General features: G+C 46.8%; 3 protein-coding genes across 12 annotated transcripts in view; all 3 read left to right on the top strand.

Moving 5' to 3' along the window:
• LOC125428526 (zinc finger protein 420-like) overlaps window positions 1–21,450 on the top strand; it is an 815,993-nt gene that overhangs the window by 552,528 nt on the left and 242,015 nt on the right. The window lies entirely within an intron of this gene.
• LOC125429287 overlaps window positions 1–21,450 on the top strand; it is a 63,985-nt gene that overhangs the window by 36,697 nt on the left and 5,838 nt on the right. Inside the window, exons 14-18 of the mRNA XM_048490269.1 lie at window positions 4,283–5,093; window positions 6,118–6,226; window positions 7,470–8,324; window positions 10,267–10,330; window positions 10,415–10,472. Of these exons, the coding sequence (XP_048346226.1) occupies window positions 4,283–5,093; window positions 6,118–6,226; window positions 7,470–8,324; window positions 10,267–10,330; window positions 10,415–10,472 (1,897 nt within the window). The remainder of the gene's footprint in view (window positions 1–4,282; window positions 5,094–6,117; window positions 6,227–7,469; window positions 8,325–10,266; window positions 10,331–10,414; window positions 10,473–21,450) is intronic.
• Window positions 1,975–15,199, top strand: LOC125428684 (zinc finger protein 500-like). Of its 2 annotated transcripts, none has more exons than XM_048489199.1 (6): window positions 1,975–2,072; window positions 4,283–5,093; window positions 6,118–6,226; window positions 7,470–8,324; window positions 11,721–12,886; window positions 12,955–15,199. In XM_048489199.1, exons 2-5 carry the CDS (start codon window positions 4,359–4,361, stop codon window positions 11,822–11,824), a joined length of 1,803 nt encoding a protein of 600 aa, XP_048345156.1. In that variant the 5' UTR covers window positions 1,975–2,072; window positions 4,283–4,358; the 3' UTR covers window positions 11,825–12,886; window positions 12,955–15,199. The 2 variants fall into 2 exon arrangements, with proteins under 2 accessions (XP_048345156.1, XP_048345157.1); XM_048489200.1 differs by lacking the exon at window positions 12,955–15,199 and adding an exon at window positions 10,267–10,472 and having other exon boundaries at window positions 11,721–11,840.

Genomic DNA, 21,450 nt, shown 5'->3' on the forward strand with positions numbered 1-21,450 from the left:
CTGGTTGTGGTGGGTTTTCCGGGCTCCGTGACCGTGGTCTGGTGAATCTTGCTCCTAATGTTTCGCCTGCATCTGAGCTGGCATCTTCAGAGGTGTATCACAGAGGGAAGTCTGTTACACACTGTGTAACAGTGTCCAATAGAACACTAAAACATTCCCTTCTCACTGGACACAGTTTGTAACAGACTTCCCTCTGTGATACACCTCTGAAGATGCCAGCCACAGATGCAGGTGAAACGTTAGGAGCAAGATCCACCAGACCATGGCCACACAGCCTGGAAAACCCACCAGAATCAGTCTGCTTTAAGGTGAGTTCTATCATCATAATGTCCTATGGTAAAGTGATACAGCCATAAAGCCAAACACCACTTAGGCAGACGGGGTTAATTTCCTGCACCTTTTGCAGCCATTGGAGGGGTGCATGATTGACAGTGATTACCAGTGTAAGGAGAACCTCCCACAGATAACCACAACCACTGTTGTGGCGGAGACATGAATTGTCTCTGTTCAAGCTCTGATTAACGCAATTTAACCTATTGATAAATATTAACATAGCTGTTTAAGAACAGAAGAATATAATAGGAGTCCTGTTGGATCAGATCTGTGGTCATTCTAATTGAGAATCCTGTCTCACACGGTTGCAAGCAGTTCTTCTGCAGGGCCAATGGCAAGGCATAAAGTCTTTCCCTGAAGTTGCCTCCAGCCACTGGTATTCAGAGGCTAACTGCTTCTAGATGTGTAGGTTCTCTTGAGTCACCAGGGCTATAACCACGGATAGAGTTATCCTCCATGATTCTGGGAGTCTCTTTTGGAGGAACCTTTGTTGAAGAGCAGTGCCTTGGATAGACTGAAATGTTCTCCAGTGTTTTTTCAAATCTGCCATTTTTGATGTCTTCTTGGTAAGTGTTCTAGTTTCCTTTTTTAAAATTAGTTGTTTTTTTCTTTCAAGTTATGGCAACCCTGTAGAGCAGTGTTTCCCAACCTTTTCGAGGTCAGGGTACCCTTGACCTCACTCTTCATATCTCACGGTACCCCTGCCGCCTCCCTCCACCTTCCCCTCCCATTGCCCCTGCTTGCCCAGAGTGAAGGGTAGCTCTGGGGGTGGGGGTGGCTGCTGACCTTGTGGCTGGCCCTGCCCCATGGGCCAGCTCCATGTCCTTGCTGGCGCCGGTGGGAGACACCACAAAAATGAGGGGGGGCGGTAGTGTTGCCGCGGTACCCCTGGGACATGCTCACAGCACCCCAGGGTACCAGGGAACCCTGGTTGAGAATGGCTGCTGTAGAGTCTTCAAGGCAAGAGACATTCGGAGATGGTTTGCCATTCCTTGGAGCCCTCCCATCCCAATACTTGACAGGGTTGAGGCTGAGGGTGTGTGACTGGCCCAAGGTCACCTAGCTGGTTTCGATGGCAAAGTGGGGATTCGAACCTGGGTTTCCCAGATCCTAGACATACTTTAGCCACTAAGCCACACTGCCTGTCTTTATTGTTATTTTATTTAGAATGTGCTCTGACCTGGATGGCCCAGGCTAGCCTGATCTCTTCAGATCTCAGAAGCAAAGCAGGGTAGCCCCTGGTTAGTAATTAGATGGGAGACCATCAAGGAATACCAGGGCTGCTATGCAGAGGAAGGCAACCACAAACCACCTCTGTTAGCCTCTTGCTTTGAAAACCCTACTGAGTTGCCATAAGTCAGCTGTGGCTTCATGACACATTGCACACGAACACATGCAGAATATCATAAAATGACCTGTTTATTTTGTGTGGATAGTAGAAGGGCATGAGTGAAAATGCTGTGCATCTGATTAGGAGGATAGATGCCTACAGCAACTTATAATACCACCCACTTCAATGTTTCACAAGGTTCCTTGCTGCAACAAACTCGACCTCCTTCCCTTGCAAATTTCCTACATGCGTCCTGAGGGTTAAAGTCAGAGAATCTACATTCCTAGAGAGGTACTGAGAAAGGAGGAAGGGCCTGTCTAGCTCTGTGCAAGGGAGGGGGTTGGTTTTTAATTTCTCTGCAGGGAAAAACAGAGAAAGCAGGAAACAAGACAGCATCCGGAGCAGACAGGTGAGCTGGGTGGGGGATGGAATTGCATCTGTAAAGGAAGGGATTAGATAGCAGGGATCACAGGAGAGGCAGGGGTTATCACTCACCTTGCTCAGGAACAAGGATGTCTTGGCCTCTCCCTCTCCCCATTCCCCTTTCCTTGGACTGTCCTTCTTCTTCTTGTTTTGTTAAGGAAATAAAAACATCCCAAAGTGGGGGGAGGGGGGGCTAAAGTTTCTGGCAATGTCGCAATTGGATCAGGTAGTTGGTACTTTTTCCAGAGGATGACTACCTACCTAAGCTTAAGTACTGTTTGAGAAATCCAGTTTTGTCCAAATTATTTCCAAATACTCCAGGCTGCCATACCATTCCCTGAAATGCCCCTGACATTTGTGCACAGACATCTATTCTTGTTTGATACATTCCAGGTTTGAGACCTGGCATCAACATTTCTTATTTGCACCAACACTTTAAATAAGGAATCTTGGATCCTGTTTTATTATTTTGTCCGTTGTCAGAGATAATATGTAAAAGGTAAAGGCAGTCCCCTGGGAAAGAACTAGGTTGTTACTGACCCTTGGGGTGACGCCAAGGCATTTACTAGGCAGACGATTGTTGATAGAGTGGTTTACTGACCTCTGACGGATGGTAGGCTGAGTCAATCTTGAACTGGCCACTTGAAACTGACTTCCACCACGATCGAATTCAGGTTGTGAGCAGAGCTTTGGCTGCAGTACTGCAGCTTTCCACTCTGCACCATGGGGGATTATATGTACCCTGTAAAAATAAAATAGGGCTGGGGCTATCCAGCTGAGTGAAAGAGAATACACTCTGCTTGAAGGAGTTCCTGGGACCTACAGCCTCTCTGTATCTCGGCTTACTTCACAAGGGCAGACGGTTACAAATGACGGTTGAGTAGCCAACTTCTGGTTTTCCAGTAGCCAACTGCAAAGTTCAATCCTTACACAATGTTGGCTGACGCAGTATGATAATTTGAAGTGTAATTTGGGTCTTATGTTATATGCACGAATCAAAAGAATACGATTCTTTGAGCACAAAAGAATTACATACAAGTATTACATACAGTGAAATTAAATTTCATTTTATCTCACTTATTGTAAGTAGGATCCTATCATGTAATTTCTGTATTGCTTATGTCATGTTAATAGTTACACTACACTTCCATTTTTATCTGGTGGTTCCTGACTTCTAAAATCCTAGAAACCAGCATGGCATAGTGGTTAAGAGCAGGTGGATTCTAATCTGGAGAACCAGGTTTGATTCCCCACTCCTCCACCTGAGTGGCAGAGCCGTATCTGGGGAACCAGATGTGTTTCCGCACTCCTACATTCCTGCTGGGTGACCTTGGGCTAGTCACAGTTCTTCAGAACTCTCTCAGCCCCACCTACCTCACTTTAAGGTGTCTGTTGGGGGGAGAGGAAGGGAAAGGAGCTTGTAAGTCACCTTGAGTCTTCTTACAGGAGAGAAAGATGGGATATAAATTCAAACTCTTCTTCTTCTTCTTCTTCTTCTTCTGCGCTGGCAACTCTAAGCATGAGAGCCTTCCTTACCTCATTGGGTAGTTATTTCACAATGTGGGAGTCACATAGTTATGTATATATTTGGTAACTGGGTTATTCTGTTTAAACATGAAAGGCAACCAACATACGATAAAGTAAATCAACAAGCTGTTGATGAATTATTAAAGGCTTTCGCAGCCAGAATCAGTGGGTTGTTTTTTGGGATCTGTGGACACGGTCTGGACATTTTAGGCTCTGTGGACATGGTCTGGACATTTTAGCTCTAATGTTTCGCCCACATCTATGTCTGGCATCTTCAGAGACATGTCACAGTAAGATGTGTCTCGCTGCATGGTACAGTGTGGAGTGTTTTGTGTAGGTGGAAATTTGTTTTGTCCACCTCCCAGGTAGGAGGGGGATTAGGCACACTTGCATGTGTCTGAGTGGAATTCATTTGCAGGTGAACTCTTCCCATCCTGAAGGTAGACAAAACAAATACCCACTTGCACAAAACACACCACACTGTGCCACAAAGAGAAACACATCTTATTGTAACATGCCTCTGAAGATGCCAGCCTGAGACGCAGGAGACATGTTAGGAGCAAAAACTGCCAGACCACAGTTACATAACCCAGGGAACACACAACAGCCAGTTTATTGTTGACTTGGCTGTGTTTTCTCTTATTTCTTTGTCCATCTCTTTTCTCACAGGCAGAAGCTCAGAACTTGGGTTCAAATCCCAGTCACTTTTGGCAGTGCAACATCATCATTGTCAGTGTCTCTGGGAATGAAAATGGAGGAGCAAGGCCATACCTCAGTGGAAGCACTTCAGGGAGCAGGAAAGGCCCCTCATATTCTCCAGGTTGATAATATTAGGGAATTTCTGCAAAGGAGACCAGGAGAACAAATTAAACAGGAACCAGGGGAAGTTTCCTTTCATCAATGGGAAGCCCAGTGGCAGGAGTTCCTGACGAAACTAGATTCTCCTCACACAGGCTGGGGGATCCCAATATTACTGGACAACAAGCCTTTGCCCTGGGATGATCCAAAGGCTTTTCTGGCTTCCTTTGAACAGGTGGCCGAAGCCTGCCACTGGCCCAAAGAAGAATGGGCAACCCGACTCCTACCAGCCCTCACTGGAGAAGCTGAGCAGGCCTTTATCAAATTGGATGCCCAAGATAGAGAGGATTATGGGAAAGTAAAGGCCGCCATCTTGCGAGGAAATGCCATCAGCAGGGAGAAGCAACGTCAACGCTTCAGATGCTTCTGCTACCGTGAGGCTGAGGGGCCAAGGGGAGCATATGGTCGACTTCAGGAACTTTGCTGCCAATGGCTGAAATTTGAACGACACTCCAAGGAACAGATTTTGGAGCTGCTGATCCTGGAGCAGTTGCTGACGATCCTGCCCCTGGAGATCCAGAGCCAGGTTAGAGAATGTGGACCAGAGACCTGTTCCCAAGCAGTGGCTCTTGCTGAGGATTTCCTTTTCAGACAGCAGGAGACCCAAAGACAGGAGAAAGAGGTGAGACTTTACCTTTGTTGTTTCTGTGCAGCACAAGCAGGTCTGTTGTGGATCAAATGTTGAGATCTCTCTACCTGTTTTGCAGTGAGGACTAGGTTTGCTAACTCTTCCTTTGAAATTCCTGAAGATTTGGTGGTGGTACATAGAGTTACCAGGCTGTGCAACAAGCAGGAGATTTGGAGATATAGCAATACATCTCATGTACTGTTATGTCATTTCCAGTGAAAATATGGAAGTGACATAGGATAACTCTAGGAATTGTCATAAAAAGAAAATGATGGTTTTACCATAGAGTTTCCACAGATTCCTAGATCTGCCTTTATCTCTTCCACATTTTCACTGGATGCAATGTAATGGCATACACAATGCCACCATTTTTTTCCTTTTTCAGTAGTGGTAGGAAACAGGATCTGGGAGAACCAATGTGGTGTAGTAGTTAAGAGCAGCAGACTCTAATCTGAAGAATGGGGTTTGATTCCCCACTCCTCCACATGAGCGGTGAACTCTTATCTGGTGAACTGGATTGTTTCCCTGCTCCTCCACATGAAACCTGCTGGGTGATCTTGAGCTAGTCACAGTGAACTCTCTCAGCCCCACCTAATTGGCAAGGTGTCTGTTATGGAAAGAGGAAAATAAAGGAGTTTGTAAGTCACCTTCAGACTTGAGAAAGGCAGGGTATAAATACAAACTCTTCTTCTTTCACTTTCTTGCTTTGAGAATCCTACGAGGACCCCATAAGTCAGCTGCGACTTGGCATCAAAAGAAACAAAAAACAAAGAACATCTTGCCTTCCAAATGCACTCCTCTTTCTTTTGACCCATACTGTCTTGGCTGACTTGCCCCCACTACCAAATACAAGATCAACAACATTTATGCATTATTTAAACTCTGACCTGGTTTTTCATCTAGATACAATCATACAATCATGGGGGTTCAGATACCAAAGAGCCAGAATCAGGACCTAGATTTTTCCCCTCTGGCCCTTCCGTCCTTCCGTCCTGAAATGTCTCCTTCCCTGTTGCAGGTAGCATTTGAGGAGGGGGCTGCAAGCTTCTCTGAAGCATCTGAGCTGGACCACAGACATTTGGGCCCAGAAACCAAGAAGGAAGATGACAGAGACAACAGCCTGTCAGGTGAGGAAAGGGGCCTTTTGGTGCCTGAGATCTGATTCTCAGAACCACCTATCTGGGCTCAAAGTGGCTGTGACTCTGTCCTGGAAATTCTGTGCAGGACTCTGTCCTGGAAATTCTTGGGCTTGTCAGCCTTTAGGATCTCAAGAACACTTGACTACTCGTAAGAAAAATCTGCTGCCATTGCTAGAATTTATTTCTTTGGGGTTGTCTATATTTATTCGTTTGAAACTATGGCATTCCAGTTGTAGGAGGTAACATGCTCCTTATCAGCTGGAATCTTTGAAATTCAGTGACACCATGGTCAAGTCAACATTTGGGTAATTAAAGACATAGAGGATGGAAACTATCCCATTTGGGGGTTGGCTTGTCTAGGGTAAGATACTTGTGTGTCCTAATTCACTCACATTTAGGAATCTTTGGAAACTGCTGTGCATATTAAGCACCTTAGAATGTCCTCTGATAAGTGATAGGGACTTCTTTCCCCACCAAACTCAAGTCCTTTATCTTTCAATCTGTCTTTCCTTCTAGAGCATCACACATAGTTCTCCTCTCCTCCATTTTATCTTCACAACAACCCTGTGTTTTTTTCTTTCCCAACTGGCAATGTAAATTAAACAACAGATTATTATAAGAATTTAAATTATTATTATGGAAGGTTATTATCATCTATTTGGTAAGTGTTGTTTTGTAGATGATTTTATTGCTAGGTGTATTGTATACAATGCTTCCTGAATATTGTTAGCTGTCCTGAGCCTGGCCTTGAGCCAGGGAGGGGCAGGATATCCAAAATAAAATTAAAATGTTAGGCTGAGAGAGAATGGCAGTGGTGGTCTTAGCCACATTGTGTCCGAGACGGCTGCCCCAGCTAGGGAAGGGCTCAATCACCTTGGTCTTGACCATCTGATGGAGGAAGAAAAAGCAGGAATAGCAGGCTTCTGCCACCACACAAGCTCACCCCCTCTGGGCCTCAGGTCACTAGTGCAAAGGGAAGTTGCTCATGCTTGCCCACATTGGCATCTGGCTCCCCCTTGCTTGGGCTGGTGAGTGGTGCCCATGGTGGTTGGCCAGCTGCAGGGGGTTCTGCAGCCCCCTCCCTGAATTTTTTGGCCCCAGAACCATTAAGACTGAATCATCCACTGAATTTCATGGTGGCGTTTGGACTTGGATTTTCCCAGCAATCTAACCTCTTTCCCCCACATCTATAAAACAAGATTTTTTAAAATGTCTCTCCTATCTGCTGCAGCTGAAAGACGGATGATCCTAGAAGCAGGAGAGAAATACCTATCTGGAGACGTGGATCTGGATAAGCCACAAGGTTCATCAGCATGTAAAGTCGAAGAGAATGTTTCCCAATGTTGTCGGCAGGTCTACATTTCTGTGGGAGAGGAAAGAACTGAGTGTCGGCAGGACACCTGTCCAGTAGAGGACAAGGTTGAATCCCTTCCTTGTGTGGGAGGCCTCAAGGCCTCCAGCAACACCATGGAGCAAATGGAAATTGATTCTGGGAAGAAGCATGAGCCCTACCCTGAGTATGGGAAACATTTCCTGCCAAAGAGCACGTATGCAGGAGGGAAAGGGCACAAATGCCTGGTCTGTGGGAAATGCTTTCTTTCAGGCTCCAAGTTCAGCATCCACCAGAGAAGCCACTTGGGGGAGAAGCCGTACAGGCATTTGAATTTCTGTAGCCCTCCACACACGTGCCGAGCCAGCCTCGACATGCGTAACCCAGATCCATCTGTGTTGTTCACAAAAATGAGTCCTCGCATCCGTGGCCAGCGCTGGGAAGGGAAGGAAGTGGTGGCTTTGTTGAACAGCATCAAGGTCAGCCCTGCCCTTGCCCTGCTGATGAGCAGCAGCTCACAGAGGGGTCAGCAACACTGGGAAAAAATTCGGGACAAGCTGTGCTCTCTGGGGTTCAACCGGACAATCGACCAGCTGAGATCAAAGTGGAAACAACTGAAGACCGATTTCTTTGCCGCTGGTAGGCCTGCTGCGGAGGGAAAAGAAAGGCCCGCAAGCATACCACATTATTTCAACCGAATGCGGGCTCTGTGGGATGCGGCAGGACGTCCCCCATTCAAAGATCGTCACCTGCCAGGTAAGAGACTTCCAAAGGTGGTTTGCAATTGCCTGCCTCCGCATCATGACCCTGGCGTTCCTTGGACGTTGTCCATCCAATACTAGTCACATCAACCCTGCTTAGCTTCTGAGATCTGAGGAGATCAGGCTAGCCTGGTGCTATCCAGGTAAATTACGGACAACAAATTTCTCAGCAAACTCCTGTAGCTATTGCTCAGCATCTCTACCAGGGCATGGCTGTGTCATTCCTCCTCATTCTCTACTTTGTGATGGTCAAAAGACTGGATTCTTAAGGCAAAGGGGAATACATAGCCTGCTGCCTGGCAACAGACAGTCGTTGGCAGTTAAGGGAGTGTGTCTGGGTTCATGAGTCCAGAGAACAACCAAAAAAGCTTGATGAGAATTGTGGATTGAGAGGGGATTAGAGGGAATCCAAAATATAATCACAATTCTGCATAACCTTTCTAGAAGAGCCTTCTGGATTAAAAGATAGGATAGTATCCCAACAAATGAAATACTCATAAGAAAATAAGAAAAGCCATGCTGAATCAGACCAATCAAGTCCAGTAATCTGTTCACACAGTGGCCAAACAGGTCCTTCTAGGAAACCTACAAGCAAGACAACTGCAGCAGCATTGTCCTGCTTGAGGTCGATTCCGCACGGTCCAAATATCCCAGGTTGAGCAAGGGAAATATCCTAGTTTGGCCAAGAAGTTTGCACGGTTCCCAGTCCTAAAGTGGGTTTGTCCCGCAATATTTCCCTCACCCCTGGTTGAATCCGCTTCAGTGGGAACACCAGAGGAGCAAAGCCGATTTATTTTTCCCACCCCGCTGATTGATCTCCCCCACCTTACATCATGTCAGTTTCATTTTTGCTGAGTTGCAGCTCACTCTTTCCGAAACATTCCCCAAGCAAGTTTTCTGGCCTTTTACAGTTCTTCCAGGAGCCAGGCAAGCAAGTTCATGCAGGAAAACACGAGTGCTCGCCCTGTCCCCACTCACTCTCGTCAAGCACCACTCACTAGCTGAGCCACAGTCTGGAGAGCCCAGGCCTGCAGCTCTGGACTCACACTCCCAATGGGGTCCTGGGAGTGGGGTGGAAGGTTGGGAAAGTGCCTGCCTGTCACCCCATGACAGCCCCAAAGACCAGTCAAATGTTATTTGCTATATCATGTGGGGGGTGGGGGTGAGTGTTTCGTGCTGTGGTTTCTTGCACACCTTTAAATGTGGATGGGACATAGGGCTCTGCCCAGTATTGGTTGAAAGTTTTTATTTTGTATAGCACAGCATGCTTGGCATGCTGCTCACTACACCGGCTCCTTTACAAAACCAGAGAAAAGGGATGTGTGTGTCCTGCTTTGTTTTCCTGCTGTTGCTGTGGATCTGCCAATCAGAAGCATTGCCTTTGGTCGTGGGGGGGGGGGGAGCCAATCAGAATGCAGCACACCGCAGATGAGGAAGGTATTTCCTCCCTGTCTTAACTCCTTAATGGAAATGGGAAAGGGCTTTTTAAATACCGAATGCAACCCGGTATTATGTTGTGCGGAATCATCCGGAGTTTCCCAGCACCTAATATAAAATGCATGCTCCTCTGATACTGGAAAGAATAGGTATGCATCATGACCAGTATCCATTTTGATTAGTAGACATGGATAGTTCTATCCTCCATGAACATGTCCAGTCCCCTCTTAAAGCCTTCCGAGTTGGCAGCCATCACTACATCCTGGGGCAGGGAGTTTCACAATTTATTCGTGTGTTGTGTGAAGCAGTACCTCCTTTTGTCTGTTTCGAATCTCTCCACCTTTAGCTTCAGCAGATGTTCTCATATTCCTTCATCCATCCATCCTCCATCCACTCTCTCCACATTATGCGTGGTTTTATAGACCTCTACAATGTCTCCCCTTTCTCGCCTTTCTAAGCTAAACAGCCCTTGCCAAGTGCTGTTCTGTTCCTCCTTCCAGCCTCCTATCGGGCACAAAGGCGGGAGCTGGAGAGCTGTCAGGAAGACGACGAGGAAGTGGAAGCGCAAGGCCCTTCGTGCTGAGGGACGCGGGACATCCAGAAGTGAGGGGCAGCTGTCGGCACTGTTTTCTGTGTATTCCTGCGCAGCAGCAGTGGAAGAGTGCAAGGAGGAAAGGGGGCGCCTCCTGGAGCCCTGGAGGCCAACGTAAGGCTGATTTCTAGAAACCACAGCCCTCAAGAGGGTAATTCTTTTGAAGCAGCTTAGCTCCCATTTATAGAGTCATGATAGACATGTCCGGAAAATCTTTTTATCCCCCAGACCCATGGCTTAGGGGTAGATCATCTGCTTGGCATGCAGGTCCCAAGTTCAATCCTAGAGGTGTGGGGGGAAAGGGTCTTCCTGACAGCCTCAGGCAGGCCATTCCATATTACTGTAAGCCACCCTGAGCCCTTTCCCGGGAGGGCGGCATATAAATTGAACCAAATAAATAAATAATGGGGGAGGCACCACAACAGTTGCACGGGAGGAGGGAGTTGCCAGGCTCACCCATTTACAGGACAGTGCTTTCAGAAGGCTTTGGTTGCAACATATACTCATGCAGATTTTGGTCAGCTTCAGTCAGCAATATTTCAGTGAGTGCCAAAGTTCAACTTCAGTTTCAACTGACCTCTATTAGGCATATCAATAAAACAAAATACAGGACCGAGTGGGTGTTAAAATAGGACATAAAACTGGACAAAGCACATAAGGTTGGTACAGAAGAGGTAATCAAGCTTCCATTATGTCTTTGACTTGAGCACTTCTAATAAAAATTCAGCGGTTTTTCCAGTTATCCTGCCATTGCTATTATTCAGCAGGTGAATAGTGTTTGTATGCTCCGAACAACTTTTTTAATTCCCTAGAGCCAGGACAAGTAGGGAGAGTCTTAGTAACGCATACCTCGGGCAAGAAAACATAATATGCTCAAGGGTCTCAACCGTATCCTGACAATCTGCACATGTTCTATCTTGAAGTGGAATATTCAGCTGTCAGCCCTGAAGAATGGCAGAGGGGAATGCGTTACATCTAGATATTTAGCTGTGAAGCTAATTTCAGGATAGATTCCAAAGTGCAAGGGAGTGCAAGATGTCCTGGCTGCACTCAACAGCAACTGGTATTCCTGGTCCAGTAGCCTTCTTTTAAAGATTAGCCAAATTTCATTTGCAGGTTGCATAAAAAAGGTTTCTAAGGAGAGACCTAAAGAGGTTATTTTGGCCTCTATACATTTCCATCATTCGGAGGATGGGTGCCAAAGTTAATATGGGGTACATTAAACATAAATAAACACATTTTCTACTACTTTACAAAGTTAATACGGGGTACATTAAACATAAATAAACACATTTACTACACATTTACTACTTTGTTCCTTTTTTTGTTTCAACAGTTGGGAAATTGTTTCTCTTATTTCAGGGCACAACTACCTGGGGATGCTGGGAAAAATGACCATCTTTCATCTGGGTCGGGCAACAAGATCACAGTCATCTGCAAGAGACAGAAACAGATCCTGTCAATGAGGAGGAAGATTTTCCTGCCCAGTTTATCCTCTTCCAAATGGCGAACATTGTGCATAATTTCTCCTATTTGAAACCCGTTCTTCTCCAGAGGCATCAGTGCTTTGCTTCAAAAATGAAAATTGCTGGTTCTGTATATGTATTTGCTTTTCATGTGGCTGATGAAATATTCATTTTGGCCAATGATCTACAGAGTTTCTAGATATGAGATGGCAAATCAGTGTTTAGTTTAACAATAAGATGAGGAAGGGATGGACTGGTTGTTGTGGGTTTTCCTGCTGTGTGGCTGTAGTCTGGCGGTTTGAGCTTCCAGTGTTTCACCTGCATCAGTGACTAGCATCTTTAGAGGTATATCATGGTAAGATGTGTGGCTCTGAAGATGTCAGTCACAGATATAGGAAAACGTTAGGTGCCAAAACCAACAAAATATGGCCACAGCTCAGAAAACTCACAACAGCCAGTAGATTTTGACCATGAAAGTCTTTGATAATAGAAAATATGGACTCTCCTCAGAACTGGGCAGAACGTGGCATATTCTTCCAGTGCCCCTCTTACCAGTTTAGAGCTATGCTCTTGAGCCCCACAAGGTTGGGCACAGTTAATGAGAAATATTCTCTATGTTAAAAAAGTTATATTTTCATATATGCCACATAATAGTGGAGGGAAGTTAAGGTTGCCTGTTCATTCACATGAGGTGTTAAGCTAGAGAACTGATAACAGGCTGAACTGTCCTCAAGGACATGCCTTCGTTGCCACAAGAGGGAAATTGGAGATCTGACATTCTGGCACATCCTGCTCAAACGTAATATAAAAGAAGACTTAGCCAATGTTGGTGTGCTTTTGTGGCTTTCTAGTTGCATGGCAATGTGAAGAACCACATCATGGCTTCATTTGAGTCTTAGGAAGGGGTGGGAGTTCCCACTTGTTTCCAGTTCCTAACATCCTGCTGTTGGGGATGTTAACAGGGAATATGCGTCCCTTCCTAAAACTGTGCCTGTATATTGACATGCAGTCAGTACCAGTAGGGATGAGCTGTTTATTCCGCACCTGAATTTCTACAAAGGGGTTTTTTTATTTTATACTTTAAATTTCTATCCCGCCCCGTCCCCGAAGGGCTCTGGGCGGCGCGCGAGGGTTGTCCCCTTGCTGTACAAACCTTGCATCAAAACACTCCTTACCCCTTTGTGTAAGTGTGGGTGTGTGAGTTAAAAGAGTCTTTGGTGCCCTTGTGCTTTCTCTTCACTGTGCATGCTGGGACTCGTGCTCATTTAACTACCTGTATTTTTAATTTTCATTCCACAGATCAAGGTAGCATAGGGTGGGGTTGGTGGGGAGGACACTTGTTTGCCAGAAGCTCCCTACATCCAGGCACTGCCCAGTCCTAGTCCTGCTTGGCATCAGCAAGGTGGGCAACCCAGCCAGTTTTCCACTGGCACAATCAGTTTTCCTCTCCCTTTTTTCCAACAGCCAATTTTAACTTTCCTTTTTGGCCCAGCATATGCTGTGCTTCCAAAGCAGCTTCCGTGCCACTGCTTCTGGCTTTCCACTCCGTTTCCCTTTCCCTCCTCCTGATACTGAAAAAGGAGGGAGTAGTGTTCTTTTTTGTTCTTTTTTTAATGAATATGTCCTTTTGGCTCTGCCATCTTGACATTTTAGCCTTGTCCCCTGAGCCCATCATAGATTCATAGAGTTGGAAGAGACCACAAGGGCCACCCAGTCCAGCCCTCTGCCATGCAGGAACACGCTATCAAAGCACTCCTGACAGATGGCCATCCAGGCTCTGCTTAAAAACTTCCAAAGAAGGAGACTCCACCCCCCTCCAAGGCAGCATGTTCCACATGACCCTTCCAGTTAGCCCCCCACCTCTTGTCCTCACTTGCCCTGCCCATAGGTTGGGTGGTGCTGGTTTCAAATTTGAGCAAGTTTATTGAGCACCACCTACACACATGTGCGTGCGCGCCTGAAAAAAGGATACTACAGGGTCGGTGCTGTGCTGGAAAAAATTGCTTCATTCAGCTCTTGAAATGCAGAACTAGGGATGCCAAGTGGGGCCTAGACAGCTCCTGGAATTACAGCCAAACTCCAGACAACAGAGATCAACTCCCCTGGAGCCGGAGGGTGAACTCTAGGGCATTATTCCCTGCTGTGGTCTCTCCCTGAACCCCAACCTCCCCCCGGCTTTGCCTCCAAATGTACAAGAATTTCCCAACACAGTGTTGGAAGCCTTCTGTAGACTGTCATTGGCCTGAGTTTATACCAAAAGTAAAACAGCCATATCAGTTCATCCAAAATGCGAATCAAACCCATTTCTTCAGATTAGAGTCCATCTACTTCTCAATCACTACACCATGCTGGGCCAGTTGAAAGGTGTCACATGGATTTTGGTCTCATTTCTGACCTTATATTGCCATGTAGGCTTGGCATAGGGTTGCCAGCCCATGTCTGGTCTGGGAGGTAGGAACTGGGAGGGGGGTGGTTACTTGACGTTGCAAGCATTATTACATCACTTCTGGGATAAATTGGAGGTGACAGGGACAGTATCTCTAGGAATCTCTGGAAACTCTGTGGCAAAATCTCTCAGAATTTCAACCGATCTCTTTGGAGAGTGGCTAGATCTTGGAAGGCACAGTTCTGGGCAGAAGGGTCAAGTTGGCTGAAAGTGCTCTATGCATCTGAGAGGTATTCTTTGCACTTCCATCCAAGCAATCCAGCCATACGTTCCAGCATGACACTACAGAGGAACCTAGCCCTGTCCATTTCCACATTTTGCGTAAGCATACAACAAGCAGTGAGAAGGGCCCATTAAGCTGATGAGAGTGATACGTTTTTAACATTTAGTGTAACACACCCACGTTGCATGTTTTGTGGGAGGGAGTGGCTGAATGGTAGGGCACCTTTTTGGCATAAAGAAGGTCCCAGGTTCAATCCCTGGCATCTCCAATTCCAAGGATTACATAACAGATGATGTGAAAGTTCTTTCTCTTGTAACAATGTTTAGCATAGGGACCTTCCTCTGATATTGTCTCCTGGCCCCGGAAGCTGCCTGTGAATGTGAAGGTTCCCTTTAGTCACTATGGCTAGTAGCTGCTGATAGCCTATCACACATCTGATACAGTCTGTACATAGGTACGTTAAGTGCTGGGCTTTCAAGGCAAGTGAGAAGCAAAGATGGTTTGCCATTTCCATTCTTGGTAATCTTCCATTCAAGAACTGACCTTGCTTAACTTTGAGATCTGATGAGGTCGGGCCATAACACACTGCCTTCCCTGCCCCTACAGCTTGAAAGGAAAGAATAAACATCCTCTGTTACCATAATTAGTTGATTTTTTAAAAATATCCTGATTGCTTGGCCACAACCGTGCTTTTGAATAGCTTCAGGGTGATCAAAATCACCTTTTTTCTTATTTATACCACATACTTGTAATGCTTTCCAGCCTAATAAAGTTGTTGTGGCTAACCCTCTTTCCAGCTGATGATACATGATTCTTCAGTCTCAGCTTCAGCTCTTGGTCTAAAGCAGATGAATGCGGTAAGGACTGGAACTGCATGGACACTAGGTTTTCCTGTATGAAACAGGAAAATCCATTTGCAAACGGTCGCTAAAGTGCATTGAACATGTACAGAAAGTTCTTTGTTCAATGTGTATGAAAGCAGCCAAAACGAATGACAAAAATGAACTGAAACCATTTATTGCATTTATTTGAGTAACGGCAATGAGTAAACGCTACCTTTGAATGGATGAATGATGAACAGGACTCCAGTCAGGAAAAGACAGGATAAAAATCAAACAAAGGGACAGTCAGCATGAATTATTATTATTATTATTTATTATTATTTATTTGACTTAATATACCGCCCAATCCCCAAAGGGCTCTGGGCGGTGTACATCATAAAATCACATAAAACATCATAAACATCCATAAGTTATAATAAAACAGCAATTATAATATATCAAGATGGCGTCCTATCTAGACCTAATCCCTTTAACAAGAGGGGGTAATGGTCCCGGTGGTATAAGGGAACCATAGATCTTAATAATGGATCCCGTTGGCATTGGGATTCCAACCTAGGGGAAGGAAGGGGGCACTCAGCGGCTGGTTTCTCTAAAAGCCCGGTGGAACAACTCGGTCTTACAGGCCCTGCGGAAATCCCCAAGGTCCCGCAGGGCCCGGACAGCTGGAGGAAGAGTGTTCCACCAGGCAGGGGCCAGAGCCGTAAAGGCCCTGGCCCGAGTGGAGGCCAGCCGCATCATTGAGGGGCCAGGGATCTCCAGTAAATTGGCCTCTGCCGAACGCAGAGGTCGAGCTGGGACATATGGGGTAATGCGGTCCCGAAGGTACGAGGGTCCCAGGCCGCGTAAGGCCTTAAAGGTCAAAACCCACACCTTGAAGACGATTCGGAATTCAACTGGGAGCCAGATATTTCAGAATGCTGAAATATCCCAGAAAAATTCATGTAGGTGTCTTCAGAACCATGGCCAGGGTCAGACAGAGTATCCAGCAGGGAACTCGGTGGCCAGTAAACAAATAGTTGGAGACTGTCCCAGCAGAGTGGATGGTCATCTCTACAAAACCATAGACTATCTTTTGGCCTTGGGTTCAAAGAGGAAGGGATGAATCTTGGAGTTCACATGGAAAAGGCAGCGGAATTTGGAGATCACTTGGACTTGGGTGGAGGACAGGGATGAAACTAAGATGACCTCTAAGGCTGAGAGTCTGCCAGTGTTATGCAAATTAGTGGTCTGCAATCAAGTACACTATTGAGGCAAATTTTAATTTATGCATGGGGAGGGGGACAATGAAATCTCTCCACCAAAGTATGCCAGGATTGTTCTTTAGGAGTTTAGACCTTTGCATAATTAGAACTATCTTGACAATAGAGAGAGTTTTTATTGAGTCTCAGAAAAATAATAAAAATTACTACAACTATCTTATAATGATGCATTGATAGAGAGTCTAAGAAAATAAAGTATTGAATGAGGTTTGCAAAAGATATAGAGCAGGATTGTACATTACCAATCCAGGTCAGGAAGCAAAAAAGCTGTGGACAACCCGAAATGCATAAGGTTGAAGGGGAGAGGCAAAGTTGAGGTGAGAACAGGTGCCGCATCTATTGTTAGCTTCCTACTTTATAGAAAATATAGGTAAGTGATGCTGAGTGATGCTTAGTTTTCATCAGAACAAGAGCCAAGTGTCTTCATAAAAACAATATGCATGTGAAGTTTTGATCCATTGAGGCACTTCTCTCCTCCCCAATATGGACGCAAAGTGTCCATATTGTTCTCCCACCAACCCTGTGAGGTAGGCTAGACTGAGAGTGACTGGCCCAAGGCCACTCAGCTAGTCCAAGTGTTTTGAGTGATTGTTGTTGGGTCCTTTAAGGCTTTCCCGCTACCTTTAAGTTGCCTGTTGTTGCTATGGTTTTCCTTTCTTTTGGGAAAGCTGCGAGCTGCCTGTAGCATCCTTCTTCAGAAGCAGCAAAGAAAAATATAGTATAAATAAGGTTGCCAACCTCCAGGTGGGGCATGAAAAACTCCATGTATTACAAATGATCTCCAGACTACAGAGATCAGTTCCCCTTCCTGGAGAAAAACGAGTGGATTTTATGGCATTATATGTTGCTAATGTCCTGGCTCACCTCTGCCCAAACCCCAACCTCCCCAGGCTCTTACCCAAAAATCTCCAGCAATTTCCCAACAGGGAGTTGGCACTGCTGCCCTATAAAATGGATGGCTTAGGTGGGCCTGGAAAGCCTTTCCACAGACGGTTGTGCCCAGAGGTGGGATCCAACCAGTTCTCACCACTTCTCTAGAAGTGGTTACTAATTTTTCCTGAGTGCAGACAAGGGGTTACTAAAGCAACCTCCCTGCCCAATAGGGACTGGAGGTGCGTGTGTGCGGCGCCGCCACTGTTTGAATCCCACCACCATCGGAACCTGTTATTAAATTTTTTGGATCCCACCCAGGGACGTAGGTATAGATTTTTTATGGGGGGGGGTTTCGGGGGGGGCACACCCCCACCCACCCCAGGGCATGGCCACGCCTCCCGAAGCCCCGTCCCTGGCCTAGCGCTTATAAAACCAGCTCTCCGAGGTCGGGGATGGCAGACTCCCCTGCCCTGCCCTCCCCTGCCCCTCCCCTCTGGGCTGAGGCATAGAGGGAAAATGGAGCCTGGTGCAAAATTTGAGTTTTGCGCCCCCCCCTTCCCCCTGGGGCAGCCACTGTTTGGTAACACTGTGATGCAGGAATCCACCCCCAAACAGCATCACTTTCAATGGTGTTTAAACTAGATCCACCTTAAATGGAGAATCTAGGGTCCCTAGTTAAACAACATTGAAAGTGATGCTGTTTGGGGGTGGATTATCCCCCACCCTGAAACAGCATCACTTTCAATGTGGCATAGTGGTTAAAAGCAGGTGCATTCTAATCTGGAGGAACCGAGTTTGATTCCCTGCTCTGCCACTTGAGCTGTGGAGGCTTATCTGGGGAATTCAGATTAGCCTGTGCACTCCCACACACACCAGCTGGGTGACCTTGGGCTAGTCACAGCTTTTCGGAGCTCTCTCAGCCCCACCCACCTCACAGGGTGTTTGTTGTGAGGGAGGAAGGGCAAGGAGATTGTAAGCCCCTTTGAGTCTCCTACAGGAGAGAAAAGGGGGATATAAATCCAAACTCTTATTCTTCTTCTAAACTGAGGACCTCAGATTCTCCCTTTAAATCCATGCCGAAGGGGGTGGATTTAAAAGGAGAATCTTGGGAAATTTGGGGGGTGCCTGCTGTCAGGGGTGCAATGGTTAAGCTAGAAGCACCAAACTTTCAGGGTATCTTTAGGAGTCTCTCCTAATTATACCACCCAGGTTTGGTGAAGTTTGGTTCAGGGGGTCCAAAGTTATGGACCCTCAAAAGTGTAGCCCCATCTCCTAAGCTCCCATTGGAAACAATGGGGGATGGGGGCACCCCCTTTGGGAGTCCATAGCTTTGGACTCCCTGTACCAAACTTCACAAAACCTGGGTGGCATCAATAAGAGGCTCTCCTGATAGTACATCCCAGGTTTGGTGAAGTTTGGCTCAGGATGTCCAAAGTTATGGACCCTCAAAGATGTAGCCTTCATCTTCTATTAGCTCCCATTGAAAACAATGGGGGATGGGGCACCCCTTTGGAAGTCCATAGCTTTGGACCCCCTGGACCAAACTTCACAAAACCTGGGTGGTATCAATAAGAGACTCTCCTGATGATACTACCTGGGTTTGGTGAAGTTTGGTTCAGGGGGTCCAAAGTTATGGACTCTCAAAGGTGTAGTCCCCATCTTCTATTAGTTCCCATTGGAAACAATGGAGGATGGGGGCACCCCTTTGGGAGTCCATAACTTTGGACCCCCTGAACCAAACCTCACCAAACCCAGGTAGTATCATCAGGAGAGTCCCCCAAACAATCCCTGAAGGTTTGGTGCTGCTAGCCCAAACCATGCGCCCCCTGCAGGCCAAAAACCGAAAAAGCACTAAAACGTTTTAAAAACCCACAAACGGGTGGGCAGAGCTTCGGACATGAATGGGGGGGGGGTTTTTTCCAAACCCGAGCACCCCCCCCCTTACCTACGTGCATGATCCCACCACTGGTTGTGCCCCAGTTGCACGGCTGCCAATCTCCAGGTGGTGCCTGCAGATCTCTCGAAATTACCATTAAACTCCAGACAGCAGAGATCAGTTCCCCCGGAGAGAATGGCAGCGTTGGAAAGCAGACCGTATTGCATTATAATCCACTGAGCTCCTTCTCCTCTTCAAACCCTACCCCGCCCCCCCCCCCGGCCCCCCAACGCCCTAAATCTTCAGGGATTTTCTGCCAACCCCAGTAGCCTAATGTAACGTTGATGGATTATTTTAAAATTAAAAATGGCAGCTTTATTATTCTTCTTCTTTGTTTAATTCTGTTCTCGTTCATTGGAACACCAAGGAATGATCTAGGGATGCAACCAGATGCACCGAGAGGCTCCAGCGGTAGTTTTGAAAGAGTTAAGTCGACAGAGCTCTGCTTCCTAGAGGGGAATGCAGAGAGATGAAACACCTAGCTCGGGAGGGTCATCTGCTTTAGAGAAGCAAGAAGAGGAGGTCCCGCAGAGAGGTGCATTGGAGGTGGGAGGGGGGACGGGGCACGGGTGGAGGGGCATCCTCAAGGGGAGGGGCAAGAAATTTGAAATGCAGCCTCTCTCCTCCCCTTCAGCCCCAGCCTTTGATGCTGGCCCAGGGGTTGATGCTTTCTTCCAAATCAAGCAAAGAAAGAGGGAAAAGTGATTTGCAAGCATTGCCTCCGTTTTTCTTTGTTCAAAGGGGGATCCGGGGTGCAGTTTCCTTTGGGGTGAATGGGCAGGCTTTGTCACGGACGGGGTGGGGGCAAGGAGTCGGTTCCATGCTTGCTTTCTGCCCTTCGTGCCGAAGGTTCAGAGAAAACCTTGGTTTGGTTAAACAGTGTGATTCAGTGATGGACCATCTGCTTGGCTTTCAGAAAGTCCCAGGTTCAATCCTCGGCCACTCCAGTTGACAGGACGAATTAGACTGGGGGAATCTAACTCAGGAAGGACAAGTTCATTTATGGAGGAGGCTGTGGCTCCGCAGTGGAATATTTGTCTGGCATGAAGAAGGTCCTGGGTTAGTCTTCCAGTTATGAGGGAAAGTAGATGATGTGGAAGCCCTGCACCTGGAACACTGGAGAACTGCTGCCCATCACAACAAACACAGTCTTAAGAACATAAGAAGAGCCCTACTGGATCAGGCCAGTGGTTCGTTTAGTCCAACATCCTGTCTTACACAGTGGCCAACCTCTGGGGGTCTGAGAACAGGGCATAGAGGATGAGACCTTCCCCTGATGTTGCCTCCTGGTGCTGGGATTCAGCAACTGAATGTGGAGGTTCTCTTAGGGGCTTTCCGCACTACAGAAGGGAGCTAAGGTCGACTTGGTTCCCTTCAGTGGGGGGCGATTCCAGGCTGTCTGCACAGCAACTTACTTGGCCCCCTGGAACCGAGCTAAGTGGGCGGGATCATCTTAGTGCCTGTTTCGCTCCTCGATCCTGATTGGAGCTTGTGTGACCACAGGAAACGGGAGCGTTCTTTTTTTAATAGTTTTTACAGTTTACAGTTTACAGTTACATGCCCGCCACGACTCTCCCGTTCTGTGCATGCCACAAAAGCAGCTCCTGATTGGTTGAACGGATGAGGTGTCGTTTCAATGCGTCTGCACTTCGAAGCTTCGAAGCGGTATCGACCTTGTTCCAGCAGAAAGGTGCAGTTCATAACTGCGACAGGGATGTCGCAGTTCTGGGGGGGGGGGGACTGAGACAAAACAATGTTGAGCTCAGTTGCAGTGTGGATACACTGAGGTGAACCTAGGTAGAAACCAGTACAACTCTGTCAGTGCGGAAAGCCCCCTAGTGTGGCTGGTAGCCTCTGGTAGACTGATCCTCCATGAATGTCTAAGGAAAGAAAATTTGCTGTAGCTCAGAACATCTCTTCTCAGGAAGGATGGAGCAATTGGCACAGAATCCTGTTCACCTCGCCCTCTTGTCTGACTTTACCTATTTTTTATTATTTACTGACTTGTACCAGTTAGCCAGCATAGTGGGTGGTTTAGAGCGGTGGA

This window comes from Sphaerodactylus townsendi, linkage group LG03 (assembly GCF_021028975.2).
Source record: "Sphaerodactylus townsendi isolate TG3544 linkage group LG03, MPM_Stown_v2.3, whole genome shotgun sequence".
Classification (NCBI taxonomy): Eukaryota; Metazoa; Chordata; class Lepidosauria; order Squamata; family Sphaerodactylidae; genus Sphaerodactylus; species Sphaerodactylus townsendi.